Source organism: Capra hircus, chromosome 15 (genome assembly GCF_001704415.2).
Source record: "Capra hircus breed San Clemente chromosome 15, ASM170441v1, whole genome shotgun sequence".
NCBI classification, from domain to species: Eukaryota; Metazoa; Chordata; class Mammalia; order Artiodactyla; family Bovidae; genus Capra; species Capra hircus.
Window position 1 is genome coordinate 463,010 of NC_030822.1, and position 20,217 is coordinate 483,226.

The 20,217-nt window shown below is 47.9% G+C and overlaps 1 protein-coding gene across 1 annotated transcript; it reads left to right on the forward strand.

The window, feature by feature from the left end:
* On the forward strand, positions 1,123 to 20,126 carry GIF (gastric intrinsic factor). The gene is made up of 9 exons (XM_005690334.2): positions 1,123 to 1,266; positions 2,167 to 2,343; positions 3,211 to 3,324; positions 3,754 to 3,894; positions 5,718 to 5,899; positions 11,298 to 11,475; positions 13,005 to 13,206; positions 15,325 to 15,443; positions 19,713 to 20,126. The coding sequence occupies exons 1-9, from the start codon at positions 1,188 to 1,190 to the stop codon at positions 19,772 to 19,774; spliced, it is 1,254 nt and encodes a 417-aa protein (XP_005690391.2). The 5' UTR covers positions 1,123 to 1,187; the 3' UTR covers positions 19,775 to 20,126.

The following is a 20,217-nucleotide window of genomic DNA, read 5'->3' on the forward strand; positions in this document are numbered from 1 at the left end:
TGGAGGTTGTTTGAAGGCCTTTGAATCTTATTTTAAGTTGGGAGTCACTGGAGAATGGCCTCCTAAAAGAAGCTACTTAAAAATAGGTCGTTAGAACAGAAAAAACGTAGCTCCCTCCTTCATAATCTCATTACTTTCAGTTCTCCATGATGGGGAGGCTTACTTTGCTTTATTATACAGCCACAATCCTAAAAAAATTAATATATACATATTGCTTAATATAGTTCATTGATTCCACGTTTTCCAATTACTTACTTTAAAAAACAACATCTGAAATCCTTGGGTGTTTGAAACTGCTTTCTTCCCTAGGTAGGAAAAAGAAATTAAAAAGTAAAAAATTCTGGGGAACTGCGGTCCGTTGTTTGCCCATGGCCTGGAACCCAAGTCGTGATGGTTTAGTTCACTGCATAAAGCCAGCCCTCACGTGGCCCATGCCACCTGAGAGCCTCAGGGCACTTCTCATAAAACAAGTGCCTCCAACTGTAAGTGAGGCGTTGCTGTTCATCACCAAGTCGTGTCCAACTCTTTGCAACCCCACGGACGGCAGCACGCCAGGCCTCCTGGTTCCTCACCACGTCCCAGGGTTTGCCCAAGTTTCCCCGTCGTGGATTACTGCCTCCTTGTGACGAAGGGGCTTGCATAACTCAATGAAGCCACGCTGTGCAGGGCCACTCAAGACGGATGGGTGACAGAGGAGAGTTCTGACTAAATGTGGTGCGCTGGAAGAGGCGATGTCTGACCACTCCAGTATTCTTGCCGTGAACCCCACGAACTGTAGGTGAGGTAGGGCCTTAGGGATCACCCCAGCTTCAATGAAATGGTTGCTGAAAAATAGCCAAGAGGTTTCTGGGTATGAAAGGCTTAGGAGAAAGTCCCCTTAAGACTCGCACACTAGCCAGCCTCCCGGGACTTTAGTAAAGGACACTTGGCCTTCATCGCAGACGAAGTCCCAAGCGTCTCCTCTGACTGTGCTGCCGAGACATGACCTTCAGATGCCTTGGAGGCTCTGGAGTAGGCAAGCTTGCGTGAGCAAACAGAAATCAGGATAAGCGCTTAGGAGTGGCTGGGCTGGGGAGCAGGCAGGCTGCTCTACAAAGAGCCGCATATATAAGGGGAAGCAGGGAAACACGGCACCTGCACACAGCGGGACTCGGAACAGGAGACAGGACGCGCCAGGAGGCAGAAGCATGGCCCGGGTTGCCCTCCAGCTCCTGACCCTTCTCTGGGCTGCGACGAGGACCAGCACCCAGACCCGAAGCTCATGCAGTGAGTAGGACATGGTTTCCACGGAGGTCAGGAGGCGGTCACCCTGGCAGAAAGCTCAGACCCTGGCATCTAGTGATGAGAGAGCCTGAAAGTAGCAGTCGTGACAGGGGTTCCCTGCAGGGTGTGAGTCTGTACGCTTCATCTCTCCTGACTTAGTGGTATGAGTTCTTTGACAGGCAAGTCTCTGCATTTCACATTAAGAGAGATTGAAACGCTGTGGCAGGAATGATGGCTGATGATTTGGGGGGAGACCCTCGGTGACTGTCCTGCCTGTGAGCCGTTGGTGGTGAGGAGGCTGGGTGCCCGCTGAGGCTGGGTCGTAGCCCAGGTCCTTCTTATATCTCATGGCAAAGTGAGAAAAGGATGGCTGCAAGGGAATCGGTGATTTCTGGGAACATGCTGGAAACAGCGTGAAATGTCTGTGAGCCACAGCGTTTGATGCTGGAGGTAAAAAATCACTTTCTTAAAGACCTTAGTTCTCTGGAAAGATGTAGGGACTAACTGGGGTTCCCCGGGGGCTCAGATGGTAAAGAATCTGCCTGCAGTGCAAGAAACCCAGGTTCGATCCCTGGGTGGGGAAGATCCCCTGGAGGAGGGCATGGCAGCCCACTCCAGTCTTCTCGCCTGGAGAATCCCATGGACAGGGGAGCCTGGCAGGCTACAGGCCATGGGGTCACAAGAGTCAGACACGACTGCGTGACTGAGCATGCGTGCAGGGACTAACTGGCCTCAAAAGGAAACCTCGGCGTTTTCTCCATTTCTCCTTAATAACCACCCCCAATGGGGGCATCCCCAAGGATACCGAAGCTGAAAGACGCTTTCTCCTAAGAGATGCAGAAAACATTTCTGAGAAGAGAGAGTGAGGGTGAGGGGTTTAGTAAATGGCTTTGCCCTTCGCAGCTGTTCCCTCAGCAGAGCAGCCCTGGGTCGATGGCATCCAAGCTCTCATGGAGAACTCGGTGATCAACTCCTCCTTCCCAAATCCCAGCATCCTGATCGCCATGAACCTGGCAGGAGCCTGCAACATGGAGGCCCAGAGGCTCCTGACTTTCGACCTCATGGCCAGTGACACAGCCGGTGAGAAACCAGAGCCCCTTGGCGGCTCCCTGAACCTCCACTCCCAGACCCCCTCCCCAAGCCCCTCCACCCAACGCTACCTGTGATGGTGCCTAAGTCACCCAAACACCTTTCCCGGCATCCCCGGAAGGACGGAAACTCCGGTGGGTGCATTCACACAGGAGGGCAGCAAAGCAGAAAGAGCTCAGATTAAACATAAATGAGCAGGCTTGCAGGTCTGACTCCGCCACCTACTAACTCTGTGACCCTGAAGGGCTCACAGATTCCCACCAACCTCACCCCTGTGGTTCACAAAATGCAGGTCATTCGAGTGACAGTCACACTAATAGCAGGGTTTCCTTGACGGTCCAGTGGTTAAGACCCCACGCTTCCAATGCAAGATGACCCAAGTTCAATCCCTGGCTGGGGAAGAACTGAAGACCACATACTCCATATGGCATGACCAAAAAGAATAAATACTTTAAACACAAACAGCGATAATAACAAAAGCACTAAAATCTCTGTCCTGCCTGCCTCACAGGAGTTGCCTGGAGGTCCAAGTTAGAGAAACTTGAGTAGGGTTAAAAGCGTCTTGTAACTAGACATGTTTCCATATGAACTTGCAAGGGGTATTCTCGCTGCTTTTCTAAACAGATACCAGGAAATTCCAATAAGGTGGTTAAACCACATAGAGGTCACCAGGTCAAACATTCCTCCAGCGTCTTCCCACACTTCTTTCCTTAAGAAAGGTCAAAAAACTATCTGATCACATCATTTTAAAAAAATCAAAATGATATGGAAAGAAGCAGAGAGCTCAGGCTGACCACTGGAGCGCTCCCCTCTGAGAAGGCCTTTGTTTAACGGTGCTGTCTGTTTTCTCCTCCACAGACCTGACCGCTGGTCAGCTCGCCCTCACCGTCATGGCCCTTACCTCCTCCTGCCGAGACCCTGGGGACAAAGTATCAACTCTCCGGACCCAAATGGAGAACTGGACACCTTCCAGTAAGACCTCATCAGAAGGGAGTGGGGAAGTGAGGCAAATGGCCCTTCCTGAGAATTTTAAATCTGTAAAGAGAAGGAGGGGAGGGTGGACATGGAGGGAAGAGACCCAGTGTTCCTCCACTCAGGTCACTCTGATAATCCCCATGTGAGATCTCCACTTCGGTCCAACGAACTGGAAAAGACTGCCCTCCCAGGAGGACCTGATTGCATGCCTTCCCCTGAAGACAGCAGCCTCCCTTTGATTCTGTTCCCCTGCCAGATGCCATTCTTGTTCTGAGACACAGGAAGTTATCTCTTTCCAATACAGTATCTTTCTTTTTGGACAGGATTTCTAGCCATGTCCTTTTCAAAGGTCTGGCTTTTCCTTTTTCACAAATGCCTTCCTTACGGTGAACTTTAGTCTTACGCAGGCTCCTGTCCTCTCTCAAGGCCTCGATTCCTACGCTTCCACCTTCTATGGGCCCAGTCTGGCCATCCTGGCGCTGTGCCAGAACAACCCAGAGACGACCTTACCCATAGCAGCCCGCTTCGCCAAGACCCTGCTGGCCAGCTCCGCTCCCTTTGACGTGGGTAAGTCACTGGTTTCAGACACTTCCCTGAGCTTGGAACACCAAGGTCACTGAGGGGTAGAGCTGGGGGAACCGTGGCGGGGGCTGCTTTCCATGGAGGAGGAGGGGAGGGCCGGGAAGATGTCAGCAGGTGAGATATGCTGGGCAGACACTTGGTGGACGTGCAAGGGATAAATAAAACATAAGGTACACACGAAAGAGAGAAGGAAAACAGGAGACCAGGACAAACCTCGACGTGTCTGGCAGTTCCAGAATCTCCACTGGAACCAATAAGCATGTCGTCCAAGTCAGGAGTCGTCCCAACAGCAGTTAAATGATTAAACCAACATCTAGACTCAGCCCCACCCTGAGCCTCCTCTTTAATCCCTGCTGAACTCTGGGAGTTGGTGATGGACAGGGAGGCCTGGCGTGCTGTGGTGCAAAGAGTCGGACATGACTGAGCGACTGAACGGAACTGATGCGTCCACACTCTATTCTTCTCAGGGCTTCTCCTTGCAACGTCCAAATATTCTCTCGACATTATACAGCTCCTCTCTGAACCTTCAAGCCTTGACGCTCTCCTTCAGGGATGCACTGGAACCTTCTTCCTGCATCCTGTGAGGCTCCCTGTGAATGCACACTCTCTCCTCCACCCCATCACACATAATGACCCCTTCTCGGCACAATGCCCTCTGTGAGGTCCCTCATTTGTGGTCACCTTTTCTCCTCTGCCACTGTCTAAGCAACAGCATCAGCTCACGTTTTCACCCCTTACATATGCAGCTTCAACGACCTCTCTCATTTCAGTCCCTACTAGACCAACACTCAGGTCGATATTTGCTCAGGCATCTTCCCTGTGGGTCAAACACAGACTGGCCTCTGTTTCTCATCAGGGACCTTCTCGTAACTGGGGCGTCTCTGCCAGTTCAGGAACCTGGGACTTCTCGGCCAACACTGTTGTCCTCAGCGAGATGATACAACTTTGGGGTGGAGACTAGGGTGGGGAGGAAAAGATTAGTGAGGGAAAAATGCCATCTGGAGAGTCTCTGGTCTGTTCTGGTCTCACTGTGCCAGAGTTTGTCCATTTAGTTCACACATAATAAGAAGGAAAGGGCCGAGGACCCCTGTACCAGGTACCCCAGAGGAGGCAGGCCCCACCCGCCCCCTCATCTGAGAGCTCCTGGCAGGGTAAGGAGAGAGGGCAGAGAGGACAAAGCAGGTACAAACAGCGGATGCTGGAGGAGTTCAGAAAAGAGACGGCGCCTGTTGGGTGCGATGACAGAGGAGGCTTCGCTGAGAACTGACAACAGCTGGAACTTCACCAAGCACTGGCTTTTTGACAGATAAACGCTGGGACATGCGAAGTGGGGTTGAAAGTGCTGCCAGTTGGCTTTCATTTGAGGCGTGAGCCGTGGCGTCCTGCGGCGCCGCTCAGGCCCTTGCTCCTTACCAGCTATGCCGCCCTGGGCGGTTCCCTGACCGCTCTGAGTCTCCATACCCTCACCCCTGAAATGGACACAATCAGAGGGCCTGTCTCACAGGCTGTCCTGAAGGGGCAGGGAGGTTACTGAACGCAGCAAAGTGAAAAACCGAAGTTAGCCCCGCCGTCGTGTCCGCCCCTCTCCTCTGTCAGTGGAATTCTCCAGCAAGAGTGCCAGAGGTTGCCATTTCCTTCTCCAGGGGATCTTCCTGACCGGGGACTCAAGCCCGGGTCTCCTGCACTGCAGGCAGATTCTTTACCAACTGAGCCCCTAGGAAAGCCCCCACTGAACGCAGCAATCCAACTGTAAAATGTTGGTTGTTCGAACTGTGGAGGGGTGGCTTACCCTCTGCTGTGATTCACAGACGCAGGAGCAGTGGCGACCTTGGCTCTGACCTGTATGTACAACAGGATCCCCATAGGTGCAGAGGATGGGTACCGTGCCTTGTTCGCTCAGTTGCTAAAGAAGATCGTGGAGGATATCAGCACGAGGATCCGAGACAGTGGCATCATCGGGGACATCTACAGCACTGGCCTCGCCATGCAGGTAAACGCGTCCTGCAGGAGAGGCGGCTTCAGCCCCTGGTCAGGAAAATAGGCCCCGCACGCCGCACAGCCTGCCCCCCCCCAAAAAATGCAGGTAGGCCTTAACTCCCCTCTATTTCACCGGTAAAGTAGAAAAACAAATATACATGAACCCTCTTTGTTTCCTTGGGGAAAAATAGTAACTCCAAGAAATGTATTCATTTACTATTAATAATGATCAGTTTGTTCATAAAATTCCCAGGTGGCCCTAGTGGTAAAGAACCCACCTGCCAACGCGGGAAACATAGGAGATGCAGGTTCGATCCTGGCTCGGGAAGGTCCCCTGGAGAAGGACACGGCCCCCACTCCAGTGTCCTTGCCTGGAGAGTCCCATGGGCAGAGGAGCCTGGAGGGCTGCAGTGCATGGGGTTGCTAGAGTAAGACACACAGGACTGAGCGACTTCACTTTCACTTTTCACTTTCATGCGTTGGAGAAGGACATGGCTGCCCACTCCAGTGTTCTTGCCTGGAGAATCCCAGGGACGGGGGAGCCTGGCAGGCTCCAGTCCATGGGGTCGAAAAGTGTCTCAGACACAATTGAAGTGACTTCGAATGAGGGTTTGGTGTATTTTTAAAAATAAGGTTATTCGAGTAAGTCCTCAAGTAACATTGACTCTTCTGATTCCATCTTGCCTTGTATCGTGATCCCAAAAAAATGTGGGGTCATATTCAAAAGGATTAGTGAAAATAAGCCAAAGCTGCCTAAACATCTAATCTTTGTCAAGCTGTTTTACTCTCTTGATGTCAATTCAGCCTCACAAAGATCCCTACTACATGGCAACGCCAGATGCGTCTGGCCATCCAGTTCACAGTCTGTGCAGTGTTCCCCTGTATTTGTATAGCTCCAAATACACACACACACACACACACACACACACACACACACACACACACACAGGGACTGCAGCCTGCCAGGCGCCTCTGTCCATGGGATTCTCCAGGCAAGAATACCGGAGTGGGTAGCCATTTCCTCCTCCAGGGGATCTTCCCCACCCAGGGATCAAACCTGGCTCTCCCACACTGCAGGCAGATTCTTCACCTTCTGAGCCCTATAGGAGTTGGAGAAACCTGCACCGTGACCTTGCCTACCTGGAGCGCCCAAGGACCAGAGAATCATAATGCTATGCTTAGCGAGGTTAAACAGGCAGAAAAAGACAAACGCTGGATGGCATCACTTACCTGCAGAATCTAAAAGACAACGCAGTGAATGTATACGCAGAACAGAAACACTCTCGCAGATACAGAGAGCAACCTCGTGGTCACCAAAAGCGAGAGAGAAGCGGGAGGAAGAACTAGGGGCATGGGGTTAGCAGATGCAAACTACCAGGTATAAAACAGACAACAAGGCTATGCTCTGTTCACAGGGCTTTATAGCCATTATCTGGTAATAACCTATCACGGAGTATAGTCTGCAAAAATACCGAAGCACTACCCTATATGCCTGAAACTAGAATAATACTATACACCCATGGGATTCTCCAGGCCAGAATGCTAGAGTGCGTAGCCTTTCCCCTCCCCAGGGGATCTTCCCAACCCAGGGATCGAACCCAGGTCTCCCACATTGCAGGCAGATTCTTTACCAGCTGAGCCATCTGGAAAGCCCATAAATCAACTATACATCACTAAAAAATAAAGAAACAGAATCACGGTGTTATGATGCCAGCCCTAAATCTAATTTAGCTCTGGATTAGTGCAGGAGGATGGACAGAATGGCTTGGTGCTCTGCATATTAAGTTAGCAGTGCAGTGTACAGCATGGTGGCTATAGCTAACAGTACTATATTATATACTTAAAAGTTACTACCAGAGTAGCTCTTAAGTTTTCATCACAGCATAAAAACTGTGAAACCATGTGTGGCAATGGATGGCTAGACTATACTGCAATCATCCGACAGTATATACAAACATAAGATGAACCGTACACCTGAAACGAGCACAATGTTCCATGTCAATGCCATCTCAATTTTTTAATATTTTAAAAATTAAGATAAAAATCAGCAAAGGGCATAAATAGACTAGAAGTTGTTTCATGTTACACATAAGAGTGGATAAAAATCCCCCGTGTGCCACGGAACCAACTAATGAAAATAAAATCAGTTTCTACATCATGTTTCAGTCAGTGGAATTTTTCCAGAGAACAAAACACTGTTTTACTGGCTGAATCACACAAGAGTACTCCCAGGGCTCTGGTCTAGAAAGCTTTGTAGTGAAACAAAGGAAGTTTGGAAGAAATCTATGGTGTTTTGTTCATGACCCATTTAAGATAACCTTGCTCTCCTTGGTGCCAGAGAGACAGGTGTTTGCTTTTGCTAATTTGGTTTGTCAATTCTGCAAGGTACACTGATAAGTTGTACCTGAGAATTAAAGTTGTCCTTGGAAAAAGGCAGGGCCTCATTCATATCCAAATATCAAAGGTCAGGTGGCTTTCTTGCCTCTGCCTAACCCCATCATGCCAGTTTCTTACCCAGGCAATCTGAAGTCTGAAACCACCAGGTGTCAACTATATAAACTTGTTCTAATCTGAAATATTCTGGCGTCGAAAGCCAAGTGTTTCTGCTGCCGTTCAGTGTCTCAGTCATGTCGAACCCCACGGACTGCAGCACGCAGGCTTCCCTGTCCCTCACCAACTCCCGGAGCTTGCTCAGACTCATGTCCATTGAGTCGGTGATGCCACCCAACCATCTCATCCTCTGTTGCCCTCTTCTCCTCCTGTGTTCAGTCCTTCCCAGCATCAGGGTCTTTTTCAAAGAGTCAGTTCTGCACATCAGGTAGCCAAAGTATTGGAGCTTCAGCATCAAGGTTTCTAAAGCTCTGACAACTTGAGCTTGAATCCCGGGTTGACCACAATCTTGGGAAAATGACTCTCTTGGGATTTCATTTTCCCCATCACAGCAAAGGTATAAAAGAATCACAGATACAATGTGGATTTTAATAATTGTGGTCTCTCCCAAGGGAATAAGGTGAATTAAGCTTCCTCTGCAGCCTTCAGTCACCTCTGCCTGCTATCATTGCCCTTCAAGTGACCTAGATCACTCACGTTGCTTCCTAGGGACACTCATGGGGCCTTCCCTCTGTTCCTGAATCCTTGATCTTTCTTCCATCAACATGCCAATGCTTTCAAGGTTCCTCTGGCAAGAACTTAACTTGGAGAGGTAAGCCTCTCCTGCCAAGCTGTAAACTTCTCCTGCCGAGCTCTTATTGACTTCTAACAATTAACGCATCGATATTGCTGTCCCGTCACTGAGTCGTGTCGGGCTCCGCAACCCCTCGGACTGCAGCACCACGCACTGCAGCAGGCTCCTCTGTCCTCCTCTGTCTTCCCGAGATCGTTCAGATTCGTGCCCACTGAGTCAGTGCTGTTATCTTGCCATCTCATCCTCTGCTGCCCCCTTCTCTTTTTGCTTAATGCATCACTCCTTCCTAAAGAGTGGGTGTTCGTGATGTTTTATCCCAAAGGGATACAGATCGCTTAGCGGGGTCTGGGAGGGGAACGTGGCTAGCAGACAAGATGTGGTGTCTGGGAAGACCTAACTGATGGCCTTTAACCACAGAGCCCAGTAAAGTGCACTCTGGGGAGAGGCACCGTCGCGGTTGTGGACATCAGCAGTGCCTGCCAGAACTACCTGTGTGCTTACACTGGTCTCTCCAGCTCACATCCATGTCTGGCTCCCCTCTCCCATTTTTCATGCAAAGCTCCAAGTGAATCAGTTGTCAGCAACCCCAGCACATTAACATGCTCTGGTGGCTCCCGTGAGTACAACCCTGAAGCGGGGGAGATGGAAGGACAGCTTCCACGTCATACATTACAAAACGCTGTTGCAGGGATTTCCTCGACAGGCCTGTGGTTAAAACTCCGGGCTTCCACTGCAGGGGGCACCGATCCCATCCCTGGTTGGAGAACTAAGATCCCAGGAGACTTGGCAAAAAAAAAAAAAAAAAAGTTTTTATTTAAAAAAAAATGCTTTTGCATAGCATCCCAACAGAACCTCAAATGACCGCTCCAAAGGTAGGGCAGGAGCTCTGATTTCCATTTTACCAATGAGATAGAAAGCTCAGTAGAGTGACTTGCACAGTGTATTCATCGAGAATCATTGTGCAAATAACAGAAACTCCAACAGCTCCTGCTTGAGGAAAAAAAACAAAACTGAGATTTATATTTCACATTAACTAGAGGATCCAGGTGATTTCAGAATTAATCAGAATAAAGGTCTCAAATAAGATATCAGGGGTCACTCTGTCATCTCTCAGTCCTGATTTTTCTGCTCCTCTCCTGCTTTTTCAAACTGTCTGAGAAAGATGGTCACCAGCGCCTTCAGTTCAGTTCAGTTCAGGTGCTCGGTCGTGTCCGACTCTTTGCGACCCCATGGACTGCGGCACGCCGAGCCTCCCTGTCCATCACCAATTCCCAGAGCTTGCTCACACTCATGTCCATTGAGTCTGTGATGCCATCCAACCATCTCATCCTCTGTCGTCCCCTTCTCCTGCCTTCAATCTTTCCCAGCATCAGGGTCTTTTCCAATGAGTCAGGTCTTTGCATCAGGTGGCCAAAGTATTGGAGTTTCAGCTTCAGCATCAGTCCTTCCAGTGAATATTCAGGACTGATCTCCTTTAGGATGGACTGATTAGATCTCCTTGCAGTCCAAGGGACTCTCAAGAGTCTTCTCCAACACCACCCCTGTGTCCTCCGCCATGGCCCGGGCTAAGAAACCTCTGGCTGGCGGTCCTGTGTGATCAAATGAGGGGCCAGTACCTGGAAGGGTGTGCAGAGCAGAGAGCAGAAGAGGTCTCCCATGGTGAGATGGCCAGGTTGTCCTAGACGAGAGCTCCCCAGAGGCTTGCTTTGCCAGCGCTCCTCGCCCTTCTACATCTAAGTACCGTGAGCAAGTACCACCGCCCTGACAGCACTCCCTGGATGTAAGTGTTGCCGTTCAGTCCCCAAGTCATGTCCAGCTCAATGCGACCCCATGGACTGCAGCCCGCCAGGCTCCTCTGTCCTTGGGGTTCTCCAGGCAAGGATACTGGAACAGGTTGCCGTGTCCTCCTCCAGGGGATCCTCCCGACCCAGGAACTGAACCTGGGTCTCCTACCTCTCATGCATAGGCGGGCAGATTTTTTACCGCTGAGCCACCTGGGAAGCCTCAGTCTAAATGCAGCTCAGGTGTTTACTGAGGGACTGCTGTGTGACGGACACTGCACTAAGCAGCGGAGGCACGGCTACGAACGAGAGAGACATCGTCTGGAACCTCTGGCTGATCACAAAGATCAGTGATCGAGTCTAACCCTTACAGGACTTATAAAGGCCAGCTCTCAGCTATACCTAACCTGTGTGTGTGTGTGTGTGTCTCTTCCCCCTGGCCCCAGGCTCTCTCCGTGACACCTGAGAGGCCTAACAAGCAGTGGGATTGCCAGCAGACCATGGATACTGTACTGGACGAGATCAAGGAGGGGAAATTCCAAAACCCCATGTCCATTGCCCAAATCCTCCCTTCACTGAAAGGCAAGACCTACCTAGATGTGCCCCAAGTGTCCTGCAGCCCTGGTAAGGACTCTGAACATCTGTCTCTCCCTATAAAGTGGTGTCTTAGGCCAGGAATGACAGGTGGACCTAACTGGACCAACTGTAAGTGGCATAAGGGCTTATTATACCTGTGACGTCCAGGCAGGCAGAGCCACATCTGACGTCCAGTCCCCCAGAGCTGTAGGTTAGCAGGCAGCCATGCTGTCCTGCCCTTGGAATTCAGTCCCATGTCCACGGCATTCAGCACGTGTTTACTGAGCACCTACTATAGGCAAGGCATTTTGTGGGATGCTGGTGGAGAGAGATGGTCCACGGTCCTAACAAATTAGCATGACTTCCTTCATCCGTTTGACAAGCACACCAAACATGATGCTGTCTTATCATATCTGCTCTTTACAAAGCCAGGAGGTAAAACGTAGACAAAAGCTACAGCATTTGGAAGAGTGAAATAAATATTAAGTAGGGACTTCCTGGCACTCCAGTGGTTATGATTCCATCTTCCAATGAAGGGGCTGGAGCGTCGATCCCCGACTAAGGGACTAAGACCCCATATGTGTTCAGCCGCTCAGTCATGTCCGACTCTTTGCAACCCTATGGGCTGCAGCATGCCAGGCTTCCCTGCCCTTCACACCTAGCAGCCAAAAACCATAAAATGAAAGCAGAATTGTAACAAATGCAGCAAAGACTTTAAACAATGGTCCACATCAAAAAAAAATCTTTAAAAAGAAAGAAGTATTGAGTAGAAATAGAAGCGTCACATGGTGCAAAAGCAAAGAAAGTCTGACCAATCATTGAGTTTGCCTGGGAAGCTCAGGAGAAGAACAAAGTTGACTTTACAGTCAAGACTTAGAGATATAAAAATATGCTCACAGCACACCACAGGGGTGGGGTGAAAACCTGGCATAGAGATATTATATATTTCTTTCTAATCACATACTAACATAAAATATGATTCTCCTTACATTGCTTGAACTTCCTGGTAGAAGCAGGGATTAGCAAGCTCTTTGTCAGTCTCAGGACAGAGTCTACAGAGACCACAGTTAAGCAATCCAGTTCCAATTGTACCAAACACAGCCACACTCACCTAACTCCTTAGGCTGCTTACCAAAGATTTCCCAGCTTGAACAAGGTGGCCATAGAGTCCTTCCTAGGATTCCACACTAGTTACCCAGGGATTTTGTTATATGCTCTGAAACATCTTACCTTTGCTTCCAGATTCTGCGGGTAAACAAAAAGCCCCAGGTGAACAGGCAGTGCCATGCACAATATGTGACTTAGGGCTCACAACCCTCCCTTCAGCTTAACAACTCTTTTAAGAAAAGAAATGTTCATTATTAAGGGAGCTGTCGGTTCTTCAGCTGTGACCATTTCTCTAGGATGGGAGACAGCTTCATAGATCACACAAGTTTCTTAGAACATTCCACAAAAGACGCAGAACCATTGTTATTTCTTGAGATGCTTTCTGCGATGCTCTGCCAATAACAGAGATTTTGCACCTAGACTGCGAACTCCATAATCTTTACTGAGTTTGGCCTCTGTGCTCTTCACAGATCAAGAGGTACAACCAACTCAGTCCGACTTTCCCAGCCCTGTTCCCACCTCAGCCTCCAACATCACTGTCGTCTACACCATAAGTAACCAGCTGAGGGGCGTGGAGCTGCTCTTCAACGTGACCATGAGCGTCAGTGTGAAGCAAGGGTCTGTGCTGCTTGTCGTCCTAGAGGAAGCACAGCGCCGAAACCCCAAGTTCAAGTGAGTGCTCCGGCGACGTTCACCGCTCCTTCCAAGTTCAGTCTGAACTCCCATTCTCTCTCTCTCTCCTTGCTCACACTCCTGCCTTGTCCCCTTCTTACAAAGTAGCCGATCTTTATCGAATCGCCCCTCGAGGTGCCTGTGATCTCGTGAGGAGGAAAGGCCCTCATAAAAATTAAATAGATGATGATGGAGTTTTCAAAACAGGAATTCAAAGGAGAGAGAGCACAGAGCGGATTAGAAGGGTCAAGGAAGTCTCGAAGAAGAGGCCTTATACAGCAAGATATGAAAGGATGGTATTCCAAGAAGAGGGGATTTTGTCACCCCCGAGTTAACAAGTGTTGGGTAAAAGTTCCTCTAACTCTTAGAGGAGGACGAAGCATTTGAGACAAAACTGAGCAAGGGATTTAGGGTCAATGAATAAACCAGCTTGACTAGGGACAGAATAGGGACTGAACTAAATGAACGGTGCCTGAAGGGATAAACTGAGTGATACCACAGACAGCCGGAAATCCCAGGCTGAGGAAATGGGACTCCATCTTGCGGTGAAGCATTGCAAGCTTTTGAGAAAGAAGAGTGTTGCAAAATGCTAATTGGGTTGGAGAATGAACGATTGGGAGGAAAGCTAGGGCGTGACCACAGAAACGGAGCTGTTCTACAAAGTGAGGAGGCCTGTATCTAGGAGAAAGGCACTCCTGCCAAGGAAGATGCCCAGGGCTTGTGAGGGGCTGGACGTGGAGAGCCAAGAGAAAGAAGCTTCAGAACCATTGATGGGACTGTCAGGGAGAAAGAATATCCTTCAGAGAAAAACAATCCCTTTAGACAAGTCCAGTTGTCTGAGTTTGAAACAGAATCATCGGGAAGCTTTTGGAGGTAAAAAGAAGTCCTAGAAAAAGAAGGCAGGGTAAGCAAAGGAGACTGGGTTCTCATCCGACAGAGGCGATGGCGGAAGTTAAGGACAGTGTCGTAGGTGGCAGATACAATGCTTCCACTAAAACCTAGATCCAACATCGTTAAGTAATGCTCTAAAGATCACAAAACATGTCACTAGCAGAGTTGAGATCTGAAGCCACATTTGACTGATTTCAAAGCCCATGTTCTTTCCACTGCCCAACTGTGGAAAAAAATAAAATTAAAAGAACATTAAGCTTTGGGGAATGTTTATAGTTTGCAAAAAAGGAAACAGTAGGGACATATGGAGAAGCTAAGCTGTAAGAGGAGGAAGGGGAAGATGCTAAGCCGTGGGAGGAAAAGATGAGTTACTTTCAAAGGAAAGATGACATAATCCAAATTCTGCAGAGAGATGTTCGGGAGAAAGACTTGCAAAGGCCAAGGGACTGACGAATGAGTGACGTGGGAGTGGCTGCGCAGGGTTAGGATAAGTACGTGTGTCTGCAGCTCGCAGGCCAGCTCCAGAACTTCTCCAGCTTCTGTAGAGCAGGTCAGGATAAAGATCTTGTTTCTAGAATACCTAATTTGCCAACAATCTTCTGAACATACTTTACTTCCTCGCCAATCTTAGCCTTAATTTTGCCTGAATTTTATTTTTCTAACTGTAATGTAGTAAATACACATAGGAGAAATTTTGTGGGGGGAAAAGCATAAAGAGGAAAACAAAGCATCCATAGTCAACCCAGAACATAATCACTGTTGGTATTTTTTATAATTTTACAGGTATTTTCCCCATGTGTATTATAAATACTTGTGATCCATACATACATGAGATAGATAAATATCTCTCATCCAATGTGTACCCCACATTTTCACTTACTATTATTGCATAAGCATTTTTCCATGTCACTGAAAGTATTGAAAAATATGAATTTTATAACTGCCAAAGAGTCGATCTTGGATATTTATTCCATCACTCACCTAATTTTTTTGCCCATTGTTGGACATTAACATTTTTTAATTTGCTTATTGATGTTTTTGAAAACCCATTCATATTGTTATTTAATTCCAAGTGAAGTGAATGGTCTGCTCATAAGTCATCTGCACTTCCTCTTTCAGGCATCTTTTTCTGATCTTTGAAGCATTTAGAACGTCTCTGGCCCTTCATCTTTTCTTACTACCTGACTTGGAGCGAGGCATTAATCACGTATGATATTATTCTCACAGGTTTGAAACCACAATGACATCCTGGGGACTTGAGGTCTCTTCAATTAACAATATCGCTGGAAATGTTAATGACAAGACATATTGGCAATTCCTGAGTGGCAGAACACCTTTAATAGAAGGTGAGTGAAGGAGAGGAATGTAGGCACTTTTCCCACTGTTTGAAGTCTAAGTTCTTTCATTTCCATATTTAATTCATTCATTTATTCAGTCAATAAATAATTGTGAGAGTATGTGTATATAAATAGTTGTATATATAACAGCTTTGTATGTACATATGCACATATATCATGAATATACAGTAATGTTAGATAGACAAGTGGATAACAAATGGGTAGTTATTTAAAATAGTTTTTTTAAAAAAATCAAGAATCCTGGGACGTCTCTGGTGGTCCAGCAGTTAAGACTCCACACTTCCACTACAGGGGGTGAGAGTTTGATCCCTGATTGGTGAACTAAGATCCCATATGCTATGTGGCTCAGAAAAAACAACAAATAAAAAAATCAAGAATTCTAACACCACTCTGAGCTAGTGGAAAAAGTATTCAGTGAAGAAAAGTGGATTGACCTAAAGTAGTAAGAGCTATAGAAAAAAAAAAAAAAAGCAGATGTGAGAAAGACGTAAACAAAAAAGAACAAAAAAACACAAGTGTGTGGTCTGAGAAGAGGGCCACTTTGGGGTTAAAAGACACGTATGCGTGAAACGAAAGCACAGCACACTCACAGCCAGAGGAGATCGGTGAGAGGGATAAAAGTAACAGCTATCGATGCCGTGCTGTTATTTCAGTTCCTGTTCACATCAACCCTGTAGGTATTACTGACTCTCCTTTTAAGCAGAAAAAAACTGTCTCCGAAAGAAAAAGAGACTCCCCCCAGGCACACACATAGTAAGTGACGGAGCAGGAATCACGTCCACAGCTTCCCTCAGGGTCCATTGTTCACCTTCTTTCACACTAGTGTTTTTAAAAATTGCCAAAATGAAGAATGCTTGCTTGGAGAAATTGCAAAGAAGGAAACACAGACTCAGCAAAAACCTTAACTATCTCCAAAGTGTTTGCACAAATGCTAAAATATTCTCTGCCTTAAAGAGCACTAGTCTACTTTGTCTAAGTATGATGTGAAGTTAACCCGATGTTCACAGAGATGTGACCACCCCTTCACACAGTTGTGAAGTCAGTACAGTCACAGCAGAGTCAGACTGAAGCTTTGTCGAGATGCTTCATTGTCCAAGACAACAGCAAGAGAGATGTCTTCCCTAGCACCTGTCACGACTTTAACAAAATCTGGCCAGTCAGAATTTGTGGAATTGCAGGCAAGCATATAGAAAGATCTTAGAGTCACGTAACCTTGTAAGCGTCTTTTAATTTCATGGCTGCAATCACCATCTGCAGTGATTTTGGAGCCCCAAAAAATAAAGTCTAACACTGTTTCCACTATTTCTCCATCTATTTCCCATGAAGTGATGGGACTGGATGCCATGATCTTCGTTTTCTGAATGTTGAGCTTTAAGCCAATTTTTTCACTCTCCTCTTTCACTTTCATCAAGAGGCTTTTTAGTTCCTCTTCACTTTCTGCCATAAGGGTGGTATCATCTGCATATCTGAGGTTATTGATATTTCTCCCGGCAATCTTGATTCCAGCTTGTGTTTCTTCCAGTCCAGCGTTTCTCATGATGTACTCTGCATAGAAGTTGAATAAGCAGGGTGACAATATACAGCCTTGATGCACTCCTTTTCCTATTTGAAACCAGTCTGTTGTTCCACGTCCAATTCTAACTGTTGTTTCCTGACCTGCATACAGATTTCTCAAAAGGCAGGTTAGGTGGTCTGGTATTCCCATCTCTTTCAGAATTTTCCACAGTTTATTGTGATCCACACAGTCAAAGGCTTTGGCATAGTTAATAAAGCAGAAATAGATGTTTTTTCTGGAACTCTCTTGCTTTTTCCATGATCCAGTGGATGTTGGCAATTTGATCTCTGGTTCCTCTGCCTTTTCTAAAACCAGCTTGAACATCAGGAAGTTCACAGTTCACATATTGCTGAAGCCTGGCTTGGAGAATTTTGAGCATTACTTTACTAGCATGTGAGATGAGTGCAATTGTGCGGTAGTTTGAGCATTCTTTGGCATTGCCTTTCTTTGGGATTGGAACGAAAACTGACCTTTTCCAGTCCTGTGGCCACTGCTGAGCTTTCCAAATTTGCTGGCATATTGAGTGCAGCACTTTCACAGCATCATCTTTCAGGATTTGAAACAGCTCAAATGGAATTCCATCACGTCCACTAGCTTTGTTTTTAGTGATGCTTTCTAAGGCCCACTTGACTTCACATTCCAGGATGTCTGGCTCTAGATTAGTGATCACACCATCATGATTATCTGGGTTGTGAAGATCTTTTTTGCATAGTTCTTCTGTGTATTCTTGCCACGTCTTCTTAATATCTTCTGCTTCTGTTAGGTCCGTACCATTTCTGTCCTTTATTGAGCCCATCTCTGCATGAAATGTTCCCTTGGTATCTCTAATTTTCACTCCTTGGAAGAAAAGTTATGACCAACCTAGATAGTATATTCAAAAGCAGACACATTACTTTGCCGACTAAGGTCCGTCTAGTGAAGGCTATGGTTTTTCCTGTGGTCATGTATGGATGTGAGAGCTGGACTGTGAAGAAGGCTGAACGCCAAAGAATTGATGCTTTTGAACTGTGGTGTTGGAGAAGACTCTTGAGAGTCCCTTGGACTGCAAGGACATCCAACCAGTCCATTCTGAAGGAGATCAACCCTGGGATTTCTTTGGAAAGAATGATGCTAAAGCTGAAGCTCCAGTACTTTGGCCACCTCATGTGAAGAGTTGACTCATGTGAAGAGTTGACTGATGCTGGGAGGGATTGGGGGCAGGAGGAGAAGGGGACGACAGAGGAAGAGATGGCTGGATGGCATCACAGACTCGATGGACGTGAGTCTGAGTGAACTCTGGGAGATGATGATGGACAGGGAGGCCTGGCGTGCTGTGATTCATGGGGTCACAAAGATTCGGACATGACTGAGTGACTGAACTGAACTGAACTGAACTGAAGCCTTGGTTTGAAACCCGTTCTCTCTCTCTTTTTTAGCCATGTAGCCCAGCTTGTGGGATTTTAGTTCCCCGACCAGGGATCAAACCTGGGCCCTGGCAGAGCACTGAGTCCTAACCACGGGGCCACCAGGCAATTTCTAAAGCCCCTTTTCTTATTTTCCAGCTGCACTAGGCAGATAATGACTCTTCTCTGAGCCACAGTGCCCACAGCTATCAACTGGAAATAGCACTGCCCTGTAGGTTATTGTGAGGTTTAGAGAGGAGTAAGGTCACTGCGTTTTGCGTCCTATTTGCTCAAAAATGCGTATCACTATTGCCATTATTTCTCTCCCAGTTTCCATCTCTTTAATTGCCCTGGAAACTTACGTCAGGCTTTTTCTCCTGTCTGCTAGTTACTTTTCTTCTCTGGGGGTAAAGATGTCCTCTGAGATCCAAAACGATTTGGGCCTGGAATTGTCAAGCTTTCTGACGCCTGGTTACTTCAAACTTAGTCATCAGTTATGTCATAATCTGCGTTCCCCGCCCAGGAGACAAAATTCTCAACCAGCTGCCCTTCTTTAAGTCCTCCAAAACGTATGCGCTCCCAACGCGAGTGCTCTGAATTTGGCTTACCCACACCGTTTTAATAGTAACAACTTTCCTGCACATTTATTCTGTGTTAGATATTGTATTAGACACTTGGCAGTCATTATTTCTAATGCTGGAAATAATTCTTCAGCATAAATACTAATAGTCCAATTGTATATAGGAGGGCAGGAGGCTGGCACAATCTAAGGGGCTTGGGCAAAGATTTGCTCCACACGACAGCTGAGAGCCTGAGAAAAAAGGCCTCAAAATCCCAACTCCATGCTTCCTTCATAGAAGTCAACTCGATGGCGATCTTGCGGCCCTGCCGCTGCTGCTGCCGAGTCGCTCAGTCGCGTCCGCGTCCGACTCCTCGCGACCCCGTGCACTGCAGCCGAGCAGGCTCCTCCGTCCCTGGGATTTTCCAGGCAGAGCACGGGAGCGGGGTCTTGTTCCCCTACCGCTGACCCATTTAACGGGCTGCCCAGGGGGCGCTGGAGGTTAGGAACCCGCCTGCCCGTGCGGGAGGCCCGGGAGACGCAGCTTCCGCCGCGGGGGGGGACGGTCCCCTGGAGAAGGAAAGGGCAGCCGACTCCAGAGCTCCCGCCTGGAGAATCCACGGACAGAGGAGCCTGGCGGGCTGCAGTCCGTGGCGGCGCCAAGAGCCGGGCGCGGCCGAGCGGCTCCGCAGCCCACCCGCAACCAGGGTGCCGGGCGCGGCCGCGGGCACCGCGGTCACTTCCGGCTGGTCTGTTTCCAGGAGTCGCTGACTACGTGCCCTTCAACCAGGAGCACATCACAGCCAACTTCACGCAGTACTAAGAGGAGGCGGACTGAGCTGCTTCCAACGTCCCCCGAAGGAGGGCTGGAATTGTCTTTTCACATCGTTTGAAATCTATGCCCCCCCAAAGTGGGTATTTTCGACGCTACCATATTACGGGTTAAAATATGGAAACCGCAATGTAAAATAAATGAAGCAAATCGCTGGAGTCTCAACGTCTGTGACCCATGAAAGAAGTCTGGTTTTCCACGACCATGATGGTGAGACAGCACTGAAATGTAGGGTGAGGGAAAAGGGGCCCCTGGCTGATATATCGGAAGGTCATTCTGATCTTTTTCTGATTGTTTAACTGACACAGTCTTTTCTTCTATAAAGGAAATCTTTTAAAAAAATTGTATATCTATACCAAGTACTCCTTTTCAAATCACCTATTATAAACATACACACACACACACACACACACACAAATACATTCATCCATACA

Excerpts from the sequence above, each read along its gene's own strand:
- GIF (XM_005690334.2), top strand. The coding sequence starts at position 1,188 with ATGGCCCGGGTTGCCCTCCAGCTCCTGACCCTTCTCTGGGCTGCGACG. Across the intron at positions 2,344-3,210 it reads CATGGCCAGTGACACAGCCG|ACCTGACCGCTGGTCAGCTC; the intron begins GTGAGAAACCAG and ends TCTCCTCCACAG. Across the intron at positions 13,207-15,324 it reads CGCCGAAACCCCAAGTTCAA|GTTTGAAACCACAATGACAT; the intron begins GTGAGTGCTCCG and ends TTATTCTCACAG.